The sequence below is a fragment of the Nilaparvata lugens genome, chromosome 14, assembly GCF_014356525.2.
Source record: "Nilaparvata lugens isolate BPH chromosome 14, ASM1435652v1, whole genome shotgun sequence".
In the NCBI taxonomy this organism is placed as follows: Eukaryota; Metazoa; Arthropoda; class Insecta; order Hemiptera; family Delphacidae; genus Nilaparvata; species Nilaparvata lugens.
Genome location: NC_052517.1, coordinates 7573258 through 7592866, shown reverse-complemented (window position 1 = coordinate 7592866; position 19609 = coordinate 7573258). Strand labels below are relative to the sequence as shown.

The 19609-nt window shown below is 36.7% G+C and overlaps 1 protein-coding gene across 1 annotated transcript in view; it reads left to right on the top strand.

Annotated features, from left to right (window-relative positions):
- LOC111043478 (echinoderm microtubule-associated protein-like CG42247) overlaps positions 1–19609 on the top strand; it is a 115223-nt gene that overhangs the window by 4606 nt on the left and 91008 nt on the right. The window contains 1 exon segment of the mRNA XM_039440675.1: positions 4522–4749. Coding sequence (XP_039296609.1) covers positions 4522–4749 — 228 coding nt within the window.

Sequence of the window (19609 nt, the reverse complement as noted above, 5' to 3'; positions counted from 1 at the left end):
AAATTATATCCTTCTCCTTCCTCTTTTCTCGTTCTACAACACTGTCTTTCCCATCTTCCACTTCATTTCCTACTACAACAAAATCCGAACTCTTCATCCTATCTTCCCTCCTTCTCCAATTCCTCCTCCTCCTCCTACTTCTCCTCCTTCACCTCAACCTCCTCCTCCTTCACCTCAACCTCCTCCTCCTCCAGCTCCTCTTCGAACCTCTTAAAACATCCTTGACTGTCTTACCACTGCCCAACAGACTGCCCTAGCATTCACACCTTCATCACCTTGACTTACTTACATAACCTCAAATTATCGTCACCATCACTACTTTAAACTGTCTGCATCATTTGAACAAGTAGCTTCCACAGGAAACGCAAACAGTGCTCAGTGAATCTGTGTTTATAGATAACGTTTAACCTCCGATCTATCCTCTAGTTTAACTGTTTTTACAAACAGTTTTGTACGAAAATAGCCAATTCATCTCCTTGAATGAAGGGGTAGCTGGCTAAAAACAGTACAAGTTCATTGAAGATGTAGCCGGCTAAAAGCAGTACAAGTTCATTCGAAGGGCAGTCTGATAAAAAGAGTACTGTGGTGGGGATGTTTCAGTGTCGTGTTTGGGAGGTTATACCGGTATGAGTTACTTAGGAATAGTTAGTGATGAAACATTAGTTGAATAGGTGGCTGGCTGAAAACAGAACAAATTTGCTGGAGTGTTACTAGAATCAGTACAAGTTCTTTGAAGGATCAGTTTGCTAAAAACAGTATTGTGGTGAGGACGTTATCAGTGTTACTTAGGAACAGTTTTAGTGATAGATAGTTCGTGATAAAACATCACTTGAAAAGGTGACTTGCTGAAAATAGTACAAGTTCATTGAAGATGTAGCTGGCTAAGAGCAGTACAAGTTCATTCAAAGTGCAGTCTGATAAACAGAGTACTGTGATGGGGGTTTCATTGTCGTGTTTAGGAGTTTATACCGGTATCAGTTACTAAGGAACAGTTTTAGTGATAAAACATCAGTTGAAAAGGAAGCTTACTAAAAACAGTACAAGTTCATTGGAGTGTTACCTGACTAAAAACAGTACAAGTTCATTGGAGTGTTGTTATCTGACTAAAAACAGTACGAGATCTTTGTAGTGGCAGTCTGCTAAACAGAGTACTGTGGTGGGGATGTTTCATTGTCGTGATTGGGATGTTTTAGCGATATCAGTTACTTGGGAACAGTTATGGTGTTAGCTCGAGATAAAGCATTAGTCTGTTACAAATCTGTTAGGAATAGAGTAATAGTTTAGAACTTCCATTTGATTCAGTGTACACTCGTTTAGAACTCAGTATTAGGCCTATTTTCGAATTCTTTGGTTAACATGATAAGTTATTAGGTTAAGTGATATAAAACGTTCACAAAATCCCGGTTGTTGGCTGAAGTGATAGGCTGAAACTGATTGGCTGATAGGCTGAAGTGATAGTTGTTGGCTGGAACGAATATTTTCTTTTTAACAAATGTGACGAGCCAGTTATATAATATTACTCCAAAACTAACTATTTTTCAAATGTCAAGCTGCTATGGTTTATTATTTGATGATTGGAGAACAATTTTTGAAGTTTCTGTGAGATATCCACGTATTTTAGGTACTCTATTTTGTCCAAAAACTTTTCTTTTTGAAAATTTGTTATTTTTTTAGTGAATTATCTAGACTTCCTTCAAATTATTTTAGTTCAAATTGGGAAATTGAAAGTTTTGATGGAATTCATGAATTCTTCATGAAACAATTTCATTTTTTGACTTTTTATATTTGTGTTATCAGAAGTAGTCCTGAAAAATAGTGAAACACATCCATGGAATATATATACATTAATATTACATGATGGAATAGATAGAATTTGATAACAAAGGCAACCGTTCATCCTTTAATAGTTCCTAGTAGTGACTGAAATTGTGTAATGTGGACCTCATATACAGATAAAGAAATATGTGCTTCCAAAATGATATTTTCCGAGAGGTTTTAGTGATTTAGGAAATTCGAAATGTTAATAACCCTGGATTATTCACCAACAAGCTCAGATGATGCAGTTCAACTTATATGTCCGCCTCAGTCTCAGGTAATCTACTGCAGAAACTTTTTGAGTTTTTATAATTCAAATACCTTTTGATGATTGGGTGCTTTTATTCCAACATGTTTTACAGAAACATGTCGTGACAAAATAATTATAAAAGGGTACTCAGATTTATATTTCTATTTATATTCGAACGTAGACCTAAAGAGAAAGAGACTACCTGAATAATAGTATCAAATGGACGTAATAGTTGTATCAAAGGACGGGAAGGAGCCTTTTGCAGGGGAGAATAATGTTTCTAGTCGAAGCGTTAGCCGAGACTAGAATTTCATTCAAGCACTGGGAAAGATATTCACGTCCAAGTAACGTACACTATTTTTTGTCATAATAATCTAAGGAAGGACAATTGAGAAATAGAAAATATTACCGACTTGTGCTGAAGTTACTGCATGCATTCTATAAGCATAACCTAGTTTACAAATTCCGAATCAGGAGTTTTGTGGAAGTTGACAAAACTGAAGGTGGTTTTTTGAAGCAAGGTCTATATACAGGTCATGACACTATTGTTGTGAGCAGCCATTTTATGGGGTCCTAGTTCACCAATTTTCAAATTTATCATTATGGATTGAACAACATGTTGTGTTATTTTTACTTTGCTTGCCCTATTACCATAGGTAAGGAAAGTATTGCTTTCCGAAGAAAATTAAGGTACCCCAATTTCTAAATTTCTATACGTTTCAAGGTCCCTGAGTCCAAAAAAGTGGTTTTTGGGTATTGATCTGTATGTGTGTGTGTGTGTGTGTGTGTGTTGTGTGTGTGTGTGTGTGTGTGTGTGTGTGTGTGTTGTGTGTGTGTGTGTGTGGTGTGTGTGTGTGTGTGTGTGTGTGTGTGTGTGTGGTGTGTGTGTGTGTGTGTATGAGTGTATGTGCGTCTGTGTACATGATATCTCATCTCCCAATTAACGGAATGACTTGAAATTTGGAACTTGAGGTCCTTCCACTATAAGGATCCGACACGAACAATTTCGATCAAATGCAATTAAAAATGGCGGCTAAAATGGCGAAAATGTTGTCAAAAACAGGGTTTTTCGTGATTATCCCGGAAACGGCTCCAAAGATTTTGATCAAATTCATACCTAAAATAGTCATCGATAAGCACTATCAACTGCCACAAGTCCCATATCTGTAAAAATTTCAGGAGCTTCGCCCCATCAATGCAAAGTTCTATTTTAGATTCTCAATTATAAGGCTCCAGATACAATTTAAACAAAAACTTTCGAGTGGAAAATATTGATCATGAAAATCTCAATGTTTAGTAACTATTTCACCTAAAATTGAAAATAAGCTTTAAATTCGAGAAAATATGATTATTCAATTGTAAATTAATTTTGATTCTATTAAACTGTCACCAGCTGACTAAAATCTTTGAATAGTAGCTTTGAGATACGCGGGAACACTAGCGTCAGGTGATCAATTTTCATAACGGCAAGGAAAGTTGTGTGAGTGCGCCACACCAGATTTTTTAATATTGTTCAAGGGATATTGCTTGGCTTTGAATTGTGAAATAAATTGTTCCGACAGAATAATAATAAATTAGATTCTAACTAGGAACTGAGTTGTTGATATTTAGATTCAATTGATCGGGAACTTAAAAATCTTTTTGGAATTGGCCTCGCATATTTCTGTCTTGTCCCAATGCCTTTTGAATCATAATCTTTGATTTTCAAGAATAAGAACAGTTTTTAATAATAAATAAATGAATAATTAAAGCATTTATTATTGAAATTTCATAATTAAAAAATTGAAAACCTAAATTCACATATCATCTGAACTAGAATATTGTTTTTAAAATGAATAATTTTGTTACGAGCAAATTGAATTGGATTGGATTTTCAAATGTACCGCCATAAAGTCCCCATAAAATGGCTGCTCACAACAATAGTGTCATGACCTGTATTTTATAGACCTTGTTCTGAAGCAGTTTCGCTTCAAACTACAATTTCGGAACTAGGAAACATACTCGACTGTAAAGAAAACATATTAATGGTTTCATTACAGTACAGTATGTTGTAATCTTAGACCAGTTATAGAATAGACACGGCCCATTGTATATTCATACTGAAAGTCGATGAAGCCAACATCTACTGCCATATCACCATATCGTGACGTCAGCATCGGATAGAAAACAATGTAAACAAACTCTGCAGGAAAGTTTTCTATCCAATGTTGATGTCACGATATGGAGATATGGCAGTAGATGTTGGCTTCAGAGGCTAGACTTCCCAGCGTGTCTATTCTATAACTGGTCTAAGGACGTGTCTATTCTATAACTGGTCTAAGGCTGTAATGAGAATCATATGTTTATTTGTTCTGCAAACAGCTGTTTACCGGCTTGATTTCATGCATGGAAAATAGCTGAGATTGAATGACTATGACAGAAAGAGTATTAATCCTTTGTTTCCTCTTTCTCTCCAGGTGACATTCTACAAAAATGGCGACCCCTATTTCCCGGGAGTCGAGTTTCGTTTCAAGCCGGGTCGGGACGTGAGGAGTATGGAGGCCCTTCAGGACAAGTTATCCTTGAGGATGGACTTGCCGCGCGGAGCGAGGTTTATTTTCACCATGGATGGGACCAGGATTAATGCCTTAGAAGAGCTTGATGACGGAGGAAATTATGTCGTGTCTTCCTATAAGACTTTCAAGGTCAGTGTCCGATCAAAAATTATGAATAATCAAATTTTTGTAAATCTCTTGTCATAGTTATGATTATTGTCGTTTGACATTTCTCGTTTTAGATTTAGGGCCGGTTTCCCACAAGGTCTATAAAAATAATACAGGTCATGACACACTAAGGCTTTGATTACGGAGGTAGTGATCTACTTCACCAATTTTCAAATTTATTTTTGGCTGTTATCATTGTAGAATGAACATAACATGATGTGTTAATAGTAACTGAAATTGTAAAAATAATTCTTCCTACAGAATTAAAGTATTCAGTGGAATACTGGAAAATAAATTGGTGATTTTCAGTTTTAATTGATCAGGAACTTTAAACTCTTTTTAAAGTCGGTCTCACATATTTCTGTCTTGTCCCAATGCCTTATGAATCTTCAGGTTAAAAGAATGAGAACAATTTTTCATAATAAATAAATGAATAATTGAAGCATTTATTATTGAAAATTCGTTATTAAAAGATTGAAAACCTGAATTCGTATATTATCTGAGCTGGAATATTGTTTCAAAATGCATAATGTATGATTTTGTTACGAGCGAATTGAATTAGATTGAATTTCAAATGTACCGCCATGAAATAGACACAAAATGGCCGCTCCATAAGGAACACGGGTGTCTTGACCTTGGTTTTCATAGACATTGGTTTCCGAGCTCGGGATTCAGCTAAGTTCTACACCTTTTCCAACTGTATTTGAGAAAGTATCAATTGTAATTGAGAATAGTCATTTGTATTTGAGAAAACGTCAGATGTAAATTAGAATAGTCAATTGTATTCGAGAAGTCATCACTTGTAATTGAGAATAGTGAATTTTTTTTGAGGAAGTATCATTTCAATTTGAGAACATACGATTTGAAATCGAGAAGTTGTCAGTTCTAATTGGGAAATGTTTTTAAAAACCAGTACTTTTATTTTCCGTAACTGTACTCATATAAAATGATATATAATAATTTATTTAATACTCCAATAAAACGTTTAGTTTTTGAAAAAAAAATGTTCAAGCCTCAAAATCCATTGAATAATTGTCGAGTTGTTTGATCAAGAGATTCAATTTATTGATGATAAAGTTCAATAGCGCCGTGAACATAGAAAATTTGATCTTCATCAAGTGCAATATTTCACAAAATGTTTGGAGACAAACATTGGAAGTGATTGTAGTAAGTATTGGAATACTGTGTACGTAGTACCATAGATAAAGGATATGCATAAGCATATATATATTTCTTTATTTAAGGATAAGCATATATATATTTCTTGTCTCTGGTAGTACAGTATCCTTTCCTGCTCAAATCAAACCTGTACTGTAGGCTACAGAAGAGTCACGACATTTCAATCGGAAAATTTTCTCATTTTCAATTTATATCTTCTCATTTACATTTGACGATTTCTCAAATACAATTTTATTATTCTCAATTACATGTGATGACTTCCCAAATACAATTGACTATTCTCATCTACATCTGACATTCTCTCAATTACAAGTGACTATTCTCAAACACAATTGATACTTTCTCAAATTAACTTTATACTTCCTCAAATACAATTGGAAAAGGTGTAGCCTTTTAATAGCTGGAGTTAGAAAATTTGCTTCCCTAAAAGGGGCGTAGTCGTAGTTTTTATGATAATCTTTATTCTCCCATTTCTATAATTGGAAACGTTTTTCCTTAACGAAATAAAACATTCCTAGATAATTCAAAATAGCTGAAACATTACACTATCCTTTCTTTATTTCATTTTGTGTTCAACTTTTTAGTTTTTCCGGAATTTAATTTAAACAGACTCCAGCTGTTTAAAGACTAGAACTTGGCTAAATCCCGAGCTCGGAAACTGGCTTTAAAATTTTCCAGGTCAGTGTGCAACATTGAACAACTGAAACTAAATTTTTAATTTAAGATTTATAATTTTCAAGGTTGATAGGATCACAAATTTTGAACTACTAATATTGATTTAATTATCTAATATAAGATAAGGAATTTCCCCATTATTTCGTCCTTGAAAAATCTCAAATTTGGTTCTTTGAAACCTTCAAATACGATTCTTTTAAAGGTTCACATTTTTCTAGACTAATAGTTCTAAATTTTCAGCTTCAAATTCTAATTATTTTTCTTCCAGGATTGATCAAATCATAAATATTGAAACTCACTACTGAAAATATTGTTTTTGAGGAAACTTAAATCTTTAGGAATTCAATTCTTTTTCATTTACAAATTGACTGATCACACACAAGTGATGCTTGTTCATGATTTTGTGAAAATAAATAATGGAATTGAGAGTTAAAAATATTGTTGAAGGGAGGGGGAAGGGACAAAAAATGAATGTGGGAGAGAGAGAGGAGAGAGAATGAATAACAACTGAAAATTTGTAAAACATGGGGACGGTTTTCAGATAGCATGTCTACAGAAGGGTCTGAGTCCTTGGCGTGATTTTCCCTCTTATCTTATCGTTCCTCCTCCTCCTCCTTCTCCTACTCCTCCATCTCCTCCTCCTCCTCCTCCTCCTCCTCCTCCTCCTCCTCCACCTCTCTCTGCTCCACCACCTCCACCTTCTTCTGTTCCTCCTTTTTCATCACTTACTCCTCTATCTACTCCATCTCCTTCTTCAAATCCTCCTACAACTCTTCTTCAATGTCCTCCTCCTCCTCCTCCTCATTCTTTTCCTCCTCATTCTCCTCCACCTCATTCTTCTCCTCATTCTCCTCCTCCTCCCTCTCCTCCTCATACTCCTCCTCCTCCACCTCCCCCACCTTCTCCTCCTCATCCATTACTCCCATTATCACCACATTCTCCTACTCCTTCTCCTTCCCTCCTTTCTCACACTCTCTCTATCACTCTCTCTCTCTCTCTCTCTCTCTCTCTCTCTCTCTCTCTCTCTCTCTCTCTCTCTCTCTCTCTCTCTCTCTCTCTCTCTCTCTCTCTTTCTCTCTTTCCCTCTCGCAAACCCTTGTTCTCTTTACAATGAGGTCAAGATTGTTCGTTCATTTCTTTAAAGGGGAACCCTCCATCAGTGGTCATTACCATACACTGACCAGTACATGCGATGTTGCCACATTGTTACAGTAGTTCCCCTTTAAGAGTTCTGCTATATGGTTCATTGTAACTGTCTTGTAGAGGTTCGGAATCCACCTAGAATGTCAATAACATGTACATTAGTTCCCTTTAAGAGTTTTGCTATATACTTCATTGTAATCGTCTTGTAGAAGTTCGGAAACCACCTAGAATGTCAATAACATATACATTAGTTCCCTTTGAGAGTTTTTATATACGGTTCATTGTAAATGTCTTGTAGAGGTTCGGAATCCACCTAGAAATTCAATAACATGTATTCCACTTGCTGGTCATAAATGAAGAGCTTTCGTTTGTGGAATATTTCTCTCCGTTTGGAAGCAAGGTGAGATAAGCTGTGATGAGGTCCACGTTATGATGACAGTGGAGAAAGATAGAAGAACAACATTGCCGATTCTCTGCCTTGTCACTGCCTTCGATAGAAAATAGCTTATGGAGTAAGGTCCACTTTATAATGGCAGTGTTTGATTAGCAATGATACTGCCATCATTCAACAAAGCGGATAGCTCTATCTCTTTCTCGCTGTGCTCTGTTGCCAGATCGTCTTTCAACAATGTAGAATTAATAATTAGATAACAAAATATTTTATCTTAATTATGAAAATTCACATAATTGAATTATTGAAAAATATAATTTATTGCTTAATAAAATGTAATTGATTTTTTCAAACGAGATAGAACATAGTTAATACTAGTAGTTCTGTGAACAGTAGACCTCGCGCTCAGTAAGTTACATTGACCTGCTGTTATGTTATGTTCTCTCAAAAATTAAAGAATAATTTATCAATTTGAAATGTCTAGAGAAAATCCTAAATAAACATATAGCTTTCTGTCCTATCGTACCGTGACGTGTCGTCCCGGAATGTGAGTGTGAGCGCTGTTATCAGGTCTGGCTGCAACTGTCTAACAACGTTGATGGAAAGATACATTTTAATGATGTTTGATGTTTTTGAACGGGTAGTATTATAGTTCACTAGACAGCTGATTTATGATGAATAATTCTATAGTCTGACTTTTACTCTAATATTAGCGTATGAAGGAGGTCCTTTAACTTTTATATTATCCGTGAAATGCAAAATTTCCAAAAACCTTGTATATACGTCGACGCGCAATTTAAAAAGGAACATACCTGTCAAATTTCATGAAAATCTATTACCGCGTTTCGCCGTAAAGTGCAACATAAAAACATTCAAACAATAAAAGAAATGCCAAACCGTCGACTTGAATTTTAGATCTCACTTCGCTCGGTCAATCACATCAATAAACCTTTATCAGCTACCGTCTGTAGGAGGCATTGACAAGACAGAGGGTCGGCAACGTGCTTCTCCTATCTTTCTCCATTGCCATTATAACGTGGACCTCATCATAGATGTAAGTGAATGGAAAGAAGAATAGGGTACAAAGGAACAAGGAATGGTTGAAATATATTTTAAAAGGGCGCTTGGTAAGAAACGGATATGAAGATTGGCATGAGAGGAAGAGAGAGAGAAATGTGTTTGCTCCAAAAATCAGGGAAAGGGGTTTCAACGAATAATATCATTGTTGGGACGGAAGAGCAAGTGAATGAGGTACAAAGGCAAAAGGAAACGATAAAAGATGTTAAATATGAGCCTCTGGTAAAAAACGGATATGAAGATTGATATGAAAGGAAGATAGAGAGAAATACATATATATGCTCTTTCCTTTCAAATGCCCATTAGGAAAGAAATTGAGAAAAAAGGTTTCAGCAAAGATTATCTGTATTTTGAGACGAAAAAATAGCCATGAGAAATGGCAATGAATAGACACGAGATTAAGTTGGCATGAAAAGAGAGAGAGAGAGAGAGAGAGAGAGAGAGAGGATTATTCTGAAAGGAGATGATTGATTGATTGAGTACTTTATTTATGTAGATTACAATATATACTGGCTTATACACTTATATACAACTAGCCGTCAGGCTCGCTTCGCTCGCCATATCCGTCTAGCCAGGGGGCTCTGCCCCCTGGATCCCCGACTGGATCATCCAAAAATGAGATCAGGGTCTATTTTGGGCGTATCTTTGGAAATTTTTCCAAATCCGTTCTTATTGCGCCTCTAAAGTGCTTACTGAACACACCTACCAAATTTGAAATGTTATGTCATATTTTTATCATAATAATTATGTTAGGACGATCCAGTCGGAGGTCCAGACCAAACGTCTGGCTAAACGCATATGGCGAGCGAAGCGAGCCTGATGGCCAGTAATATAATATCCTCGGGGGGCAGCTGTGTGGTGTGTGCTGTGGTGGCACTGTGCTGTCGTTGTCCTTGGTTATAATATCTACTTAATAATTAGCGCGTTGTGCTTGGTTGCACCTCTGCTCACTATAGCAGCCCAGTCACTGTTACCAACTTCATTTTGATTTTCCTGCACTGGTGCTCCATATAACCTACTAACTATTTTGCGTTGTCATGCTGCAAATCTGGAGTACGCAAAGTACTCACTTTGCGCACTAGTGCGGAGAAGTGATTCTTTGCAGCCTGCAATCAGTGCACAAATGGTCACTTTTCAGGGTATCTGTATGAAAAATTTTTTTCCTACAGTTACGTTGAAAAGTGGCCATTGCTGCACTGATTACAGAACGCAAAGAATCACTTTTCCGCTCTAGTGCGGGAAAAATTTTTCTGCACTCCAGATTTGCAACATGGCAACGCAAAATACTTAGTAGGTTATATGGAGCAACAGTGCAGCAAAATCAAATGAAGTTGGTAAAAGTGACTGCTGTGGCTGCTATAGTGAGCAGAGGTGCAACCAAGCACAACGCGCTAATTATTATTCATTATATATTATAACCAAGGACAACGAGGACTTTAGGATTTTAGGATTAAGGTTTTTATCAATAATAAAATTACACAGAAAAACATTTGATGGATTTCAGGCAATTTTACCCATAATTACCCACTTTTCATATTCAATGGTAACTGTAGGAAAAACTTAATGTGAAATATGTGCGCAAAGTTCCTCTGCTGCACTCAAGAAACCATTCCGCCCTCGCCTAGGCTCGGGCGTAAACGTTTCTTTCGGTGCAGCAAACTGTCACTTTGCGCACTAGTTGCACAAATAACTATTCCACTAGTGAATAAATCAGGGGAGAAAAATTGGCAAAGATTATCCCCTGTATTTTGAGATGAAGGAATGGCCAAGTGAAGTAACAATGAGTAGCTCCAATTTTAGACATATGTCTTTCCTTTTGACAATCCATTAGGGGGAAAAAGATTCGTAAAATGGTCCTTTCAAAAACCCATTATGAAAGGTATCAGAGAAAAGGGATTCAACAAAGATCATATGTACTCTGATACGAAGGAATAGTCATGAGAATTGACAATGAATAGACACTAATAGGAGATGAAATTGACATGCAAAGGTAAAGCAGGATTATGGAAGGAGTAGGAGAGAATAAATTGATTCACATTTTTTCTATAGTGAGGTCCACGTTATAATGGCAGTGGATAAAGATAGAAGAGCAGCGTTGCCTGTTCTCTGCCTTAATTAATTATATTTCCATATTGTCAAAAACATATTTGGCATCATTATGCAGCTACAAAAGGATAGTACCACCTATTTTGTGGAATAATAGACAAGGATAGCAACATCAAAGTTGATCAAATACTGCCATTATAACGTGGACCGAACTATAGTTTATTTCCTACTCATATTTCTCAGTGAATGAGAAGAGAAATGAGGATGAGGTTGGAAAGATTGACAGGTTTTATAGAACTCCTCTACGAAATCTATATTGTGGCATCATAGTGAATGACATGAGGTTTAGAAGTCAGGTTATGTAGACACTAGAAAGCAGCTGACGATAAACTGTCGTTCCCGGCTGAAGTATGACAGTCGTAAGGCTCATTGACAAAATGATACATAAATGCGAGGTGGGACCTCCCCGCATTCGACTCAAGGATGGTAAAAACAGCTGTGCTTAGTGAGAGGAGTTGTGTGTATTTTTGGGTTCAAAATTTTATAAAATAACTTGATTAATTCAATATGAAGTGATAATTAAGGTAAAGGTTAAATATAGTTTGGTGTTTCAATTTCTCTAAATTCAAAATGTTCAGCTTATATATATATTTTTGGACGAAAATTGAACTTTAACGTTTTACAGTAGAAACATAACCTATTTTTTGGACATTTATTAATTCATCAAAATTTGGGAATGGAATAGATTTGGGCCAAGCCTGTTGTTCCTTCCTAATCATATTTATATGATTTGTGATTCTGTCTACAAATAAGTAAATAAAGCTATTATTGCATTAGACTCCCCACCAACAGAGCCATACGAATTTACTTTTACTGCGAGGCCACTCAATATAGATGTCAAATATGAACGTATTTGGTCCAGTAGAATGTCTTTATTGCTGTTGATTATGAATGAGTGAGTGAATGAGTCAGTGTCATTTAGTAGATAATACACTTATTTAATATGCTGCTAATACGCTATTGATAAGTGAAAATATAGCTAAATACTATAAGAGCTATAAGCTCTTGAAGTTTCTCAGAGTATGAACTGAAGAATCATTGAACAATCCAAAATTGAATTCAATTCCAATGTCGATGATTTACTATTCCGTTGAATCTATATATATAGAAGCGAAATGGCACTCACTCACTGACTGACTGACTCACTCACTCGCAGAACTAAAAATCTACCGGACCAAAAACGCTCAAATTTGGTAGGTATGTACAGTTGGCCCTTTAGAGGCGCATTAAGGAATCTTTTGGAGATATTTTAACTCTAAGGGTGGTTTTTAAGGGTTTAAAGTTCTTTTAGCATGTATATTCTTCTTATTCCAATATCTTGAATTTATAATTGAAATGACCATACCATATGTTAATCTAGGGAGAGTACCTCTTCGAAACAGTTGTTAACTGGTAACTAAATTGAAAAATTTGTCAGGTTGGCATTAGGTTGAGTTGACTTTGTTAGGTTGGCACCAAGTTGAAGATTGAAATGCATTTATCCAGGGCCTCCTAAATACCAATTTATCCAGTACCTCCTAAATACCTATTTAGGAGGTCCTGATTTATCGCGGAAAAATTGATTGGGTACTGCTTCTTCAATCAGAGCTATTCTTGGGAATATTATATTACTAGCCGTCATGCTCGCTTCGCTCGCCATATCCGTTTAGCCAGACGTTTAGTCTGGACCCCCGACTGGGTCGTCCTAACATATGATAAAAATATAACATAACATTTCAAATTTGGTAGGTGTGTTCAGTTGGCCCTTTAGAGGCGCAATAAGAACGGATTTGGAAAAATTTCCAAAGATACGCCCAAAATCTGCGTTTTTCAGCCTTTTCTCAGCTTTAACGAGAACAAATGAACAGAAAATGTTCAAATTTACTACAGAAGCTCAGCTGGGGTGCAATTATTTTGTGTTAGAAGGAATTTTGAAATAACGCCAACGATACGGCCAAAATTAGCGTTTTCTCAGTTTTTCTGCGTTTCCTCACCTTTTTCAATAATTGATGGAAATATATTTAAAAAAATTCAGTACACAGCTTTAGCTGAGGTGGAAGAATTTTGTTCGCCAAAGATACGCCGATATAGTAACAGGTGTTTTTCGAGATCAAATTGACATAATACGTTCAAATTCGGTACAGAGGTTCCGCTGAGGTCTTCATGCAGGCGAGCGAAGCGAGCCCGCTGATCTCATTTTTGGACGATCCAGTCTGGGGTCCAGGGGGCTCCGCCCCTGGCTAGACGGATATGGCGAGCGAAGCGAGCCTGACGGCTAGTATGAGATAAATCAGCAGAGCTCAAAGGTATAACCGTCCATTCTCTGATAAGGCTTTACATTATTATGGAGATACGATTGGATTTGGTTATTATGTGGATAACAATTTATACTGGCTCCAAATATTCGAAATAAAATCCAAAATATAAACTGAAGAATATGATACATTTATGAAATATGTTGGAGAATTAACAATATTGAAGAATAATAAGCAATATTAAATAATAATAAAATAAATAAATAAATAAAGGCCTTTATTGAAAACATTTCAAAGAAATCATTACATAATATTATTGTATATTTAATTGTCGGCATATCTCCATGGCAAAGTGCCGTCAGGAGGAGTTATTGGAATTGACATACATGCAATAAATTAACTTTTTTTTCAATTACAATATTAATGTTTTTTTTCGAAAGTTGTATTCCTGCACAAGAGAGTATCTGTACTGCCACGCTTCTTTGCAGTACCGGCCTACAGCTTCCCAGTCCTGCCCGTTTAGTCTTGACCTCAGCTCCTGAGTTGTGAGGATACTGTTGTTCAGTTGTCTTCTCCGGATTTCAGAAAGGATGGGACATCTTGCAATGAAGTGTGGTACGTCTTCTTCTTCTTTCATGTTGCATAATGAACAAATCTTCACTGCCTGGCTAAACGAGTATTTGTTCAGTCGGATGAGCTCAGTTCTAGCCTTCAGGAACCACTTCACCAGTGTGAAGTCACCCTGATGATGAATGTAATCCGTGAAGTTTGCCAATTCAGGGTAGATTGAACATCTCTGGCTGCGCATCCTTCTCCTTCCGAAGCTCTCGCTGAGCCCCTCCTTGACCCTGTTCACCAACGCCAGTAAGTTGCACGATGGAATGCTAGAAGCAGGGATGCCGAAGACAGTTTGTAGCTCCAGCCAGTCGTTATATATGAAGATCTTCTTCTCTATCACCTTCTTCATTAGTATTCAGGGGTATCTGTGATCGGGTAGGCTCAGACATCGGTGTACGTACTTGAGATGCAGCTTCAAAGTGTGGACTAGCAGTGGGCTAACTCCAGTTTCAAGGAATAAACAATAGTCAGGGGCCCACAATGGCAGGTTGAAGACTTTTTCAGGAAGAGCCGTTGCACTTTTTCCACCACATCAACTATCCTTCCTCCCCACACTTGTGCTCCATAGCATATAATGGATCTTGATACAGCTTCAAAAACATCAAGTTTCTGCTTGAATTGTATATTATTCTGTGCTAGGAGCCCGTTAAACACGTTCGAAGAAATTTTTGCAGAAGAGGCTTTCTCCTTAAAGTGCCGACTCAATGAGAGTTGAGATGACAAATTCACTCCTAAGTATTTATAGCGTCCAACAACTTTGATTGGCTCATTATTATATCTCCAAGCATCATGCCTACTAATCCTACCACCTCTTCTAAATATCATGATTTCGGACTTCTGGAGATTCACCTGAAAATTCACCTCTCACAATATGTTTCCAGATTGGCTATCATCCTTCTCATTGATACTCTATTTGGGGCCAGAAGAACAATATCATCAGCGTAAGCTAAGAGTTTAATGCAAATGCCACCCACACTGATCCCTCCATCTAAATACTCCTCCAGATCATTAATAAACAATGAGAATAGTATGGGGCTCAATAAACAACCTGTTTCACACCTGCACTGTCTCAAACTTTCCTGAGAGGCCTCTTGTCCCCATACTCTTGACGTGATCCTTCATACAGCTTCTTCAGTGTATTCAACATTTTTTGTGACACTCCAATTTCAGTGAGTTTGTGAAACAGAGCATGTCTATCAATTTTGTCAAAAGCAGCAGAATAATCGACAAAGAACGCATATACTTTTTTCCCTTTCTCTGCCAGCTTGATATTCACAATGCTCATAACATTGAATATGTTATCAATGGTTGAGTACGATTTTCGAAAGCCAGCCTGAAACTCTCTCAAAATATTGTAGGAAGACGCCCATTTCTCCAACTTATCCAGCAATATTCCTGCAAATAGTTTTGCTACTGTATTACCAAACGAAATGCCTCTATAATTTGCGGTCTCATTGCTGTTTCCTTTTTTGAAGATTGGGTATATGATGGATTCCTTGAAGTTCTCTGGGATGTCAGAAGAATTGAAAAGCTCATTAAATATCTTCACCAATTTTTCCAAAAAGACGGCCGGCGCATACTTGAAGAACTCATAGGTTATTCGGTCCTCACCCGGTGCTTTATTCTCTTTGACTCTTTCAAGGACATTGGTGAGATCTTGAAGGGAAATCGGCGCATCAATAATAATAATAAGCAATATTGAAATTGAACGATTTTGATAAATAAATTGTAATTGAGTTCAAAGTGAGAAGAGATAGATAAATTGAAGAATGAGTCGAGATAGAAGAAGAAGAAGAAGAAGAGGAAGAGAAAAAATAAGTAGTCGAGAGAGAGACCGTTGAACAACCCAGTAGATGGAGCCATCTAGGTGGCAGAATTGAGAACTATTTGTTACGAATCGAGTCGACCAATGGGAAGCGAGGTGGGCGGAGTTGGGAACCGTGGCTTACTAGTCTTCTTCTGCTCTTTGATTGGTTCACTGTTCTTCTCGATTTCAATCTCCGTGAACCAAGTTCTGACTTGATAATTCCTGTAATTATTTCAGATTGGAGACTTTTGAGTAGCTAATTATTATTATCAGCGTGTGGCTTTGAATGGTGGGGAGACCCAAGGGTAGTTCCACCTCGCCGTATATAGTCCAAAGTTCCCTAATGAGAAACCGGACACTAAGGTTTATAGTCAGCACAATACTTTAAATTAACACTTTTCACATCGAAATAAAGCTATTTTTGATGTTTAAAAGTCGAAACCTGAACAAAACACAAAACCACTACGCCAAATAATTTAGAAAATATTAAATTCAGTCAATAATTAGTAGTTAATGACAGCAACTGGACTTTAAATGCATTCACAAAATTGCTGATATAGTCCTATTTTATTAAGCGAGCGATGTCTGTATTTTTATATCTGGTTATTTATATTTATATCTGTTTATTTATGTTCAACGGATCTCGAAAACGGCTCTAAAGATTTTCACGAAATTTGGAACATAGTAGTTTTATGATATAAAAATTCGATTGCACCAGGTCTCATCCTTGGGAAAACTCGCTGAACGACATTAAAAGGATAATTCATCCTTGGCTGAAACAGCTGTGGTTATTAAAAAAGTGAGTATGTGAAAAATCGAAATAAAGATGACCTATAGCCAGCTGTAAAATATAAACACGATAATTTTAAAGAATTGTGTTCTGTTTATCAATAAATAAAAATAACGAGCAAAGCTCGGTGCCCGATATATATCTATTATTGAATGAAAAAGACTAAGAAATTGTCAAAAACCACAGATTTATTGATACTTAGAAAGACCGGTTTCGGTTATTACACCATTGTCAATCTCTGATAAAATAAAAATTAAACGAAGATTCAAATTGAATGCTATAATTCACCCCGAAGACTCCTGCTACTGCAAATATTGACAACAGGGTGAACAGCTTTCAATTGGAATTTCATATTATAATTATTATTCATTAATTAGCATTTGAACTAATGCAACTTCCAATTTGTTTCCATTGCTAATTATATACAATACGTTCTACTCTGACTTGAAAACGAAGGAAGGGAGAGGAAAGTTGAAAGGAGGATGAGAAGAAGGGGGAGAAGAAGAGGAAGATGAAGAAGGAGGAGAAAAAGGTGAAGAGGAAGGAAAAATGAGAAGATGAGGAAAAAGAAGACAGAGAAGTGGAAGTAGAAGAATGGGAAGAAGAAGAAGAAGAAGAAGAAGAAGAAGAAGAGAAGAAGAAGATGATGAAGAAGAGAAGAAGAACACAACAACAACAACAAAGGAGTTGAAGAATTTATGAGCAGAAGAGAAAAGCAAAGCGATGTTGATCAGGACATGCTGACTTTATAACGTAAATCTCAGTTTAGTGAGAGAGATTGATTGATTGATTGATTGAGTACTTTATTTATGTAGATTACAATATATACTGTCTTATACACTTGTATACAATAGCTTACAATACAGCAAAGTTATAGATGAATTTACATAATATAGACTAAGAAAATAACTATTGAACTGTATATTATATGAAAAAGCAATTTGTAATATAATAACTATAGATAAGAGAAGGAGATGAGAATATTATTGTCCTGGGTATGACGTTAAACTGCCTATAGTCACTTCAGAAGGAGATTAGGTTAGATTTCTTTATTTATGTATGTTAAAAAAATTACTAGCTTATACACTAATTCACATTAAATGACGGTAATGCTAGTTATTCAACGAATTTCACAAAGTATAAATAATTAATCAATGAGAATAAATATAGAATGCGATAAGAATAACGATAATATAATAATGTGATGTAACTTCATAAATCGGCGGTGTTTCAACAAATAATTATTGTCGATTCTTTCAGAAGGATATAAAATATCCTTCCCATTAACACACGACCGGGTAATTGATTGATTGATTGAGTACTTTATTTATGTAGATTACAATATATACTGGCTTATACACTTATATACAATAGCTTACATACAGAAAAATTATAGATGAATTTACATAATATAGAGTAAGAAAATATTATTGAACTGTATATGATATGAAAAAGCAATTCGTAATATAATAACTATAGTAATAATCATATTGTTATGCATCTACATAAATTGGCGGAGCTTTGGACATATCAATGTCCATTCTTTGGGAAGAATATTAAAAATATCCTCCCCACTAACTCTCTACCAAACTGAGAGAAGAAGAGAGAAGGAAGAGAGGAAAAAGAAGAAGGCGGCAGGAGATGAAAAAGAAGACAGGAGGAGAAGAAAAATAGAGGTGTAGATGAAATGGGTCAATGTCAAACGAGGCAAACGACAGAAGAGACCTGCGACATTTGAGGCCAACGCCATAGAGGTCTCCTGAAAAAGAGTCCTCAAATGTCGCCTGTGTCAGTCGACAGTAGTGGTGTTTTGAGAGAGCTGCCTATCCAATAGAAATCGAGGGGTGTGGCCTCCCCCCTTCACCCCCCCTGCCCCAGTCGGCCATTTTGGCCCCGCCCCCAACCAATAGGAATCAAGGGGCGTGGCCACGCCCCCCTCCACCCCCCCTGCCCCAGTCAGCCATTTTGGCCACGCCCCCCTCCACCCCCCCTGCCCTAGTCAGCCATTTTGGCCCCGCCCCCAGCCAATAGGAAGCAGGGCATGGTCAAAATGGCGTCCCTCCACCCCCCTTCCCTAGTGTCAGCCATTTTGTCCCCCACCGCCCCAACCAATAGGAAGAGGCCCCCATCTTTGTTGTAGCAGTGTCAAAAACATCTGTCATCTCCCACCCTCAACCAAGAGGTTCCCCAGCCCCCCCACGGCGGCCATCTTTGTTGTAGCAGCTGTTCTGACATCTGCCCCAGTTAACACCTGCTTCAAGTGGCCAATTATCTATTAAAATATCCCCACATTTAAAATCTTTAAATCACAGATATCTAAACTCTCAAACTACACTACTAGCGCTAAACTCTCAAACTACACTACTAGCGCTAAACTCTCAAACTACACTACTAGCGTTCAAATTTGACGCAAATTAAACTACAATAATATGTTCCTTGTTTTCCTCCATCACAGGAAGAATGAAAAAATTACATTTCATATTTGTTCGTATGAGATGTCATTTTCCCCACACTATGCTGTAAAAGGAATGGTGGCGCTTTTTTTAATGTGCTTTCTCCATATTGAGAAAACTCTAATTGAATGTTGCTATAATAGGATGTAGAATAGATAGGCTAATCTATTCTACATACTACTATAGTTATTCATTACAAAGTGTTAATCAACATTAGGCCTTGCACAACAATATAGTGCATGTTCCTTTTTTCCACCACCACAGGAAGAATGAAAAAATTACATTTCATGAGAATTGTTATTTTCCCCACTATCTTACAAGGAATGGTGGCGCTTTTTTTATTGCTATCCCCATATTGAGAAAACTCTA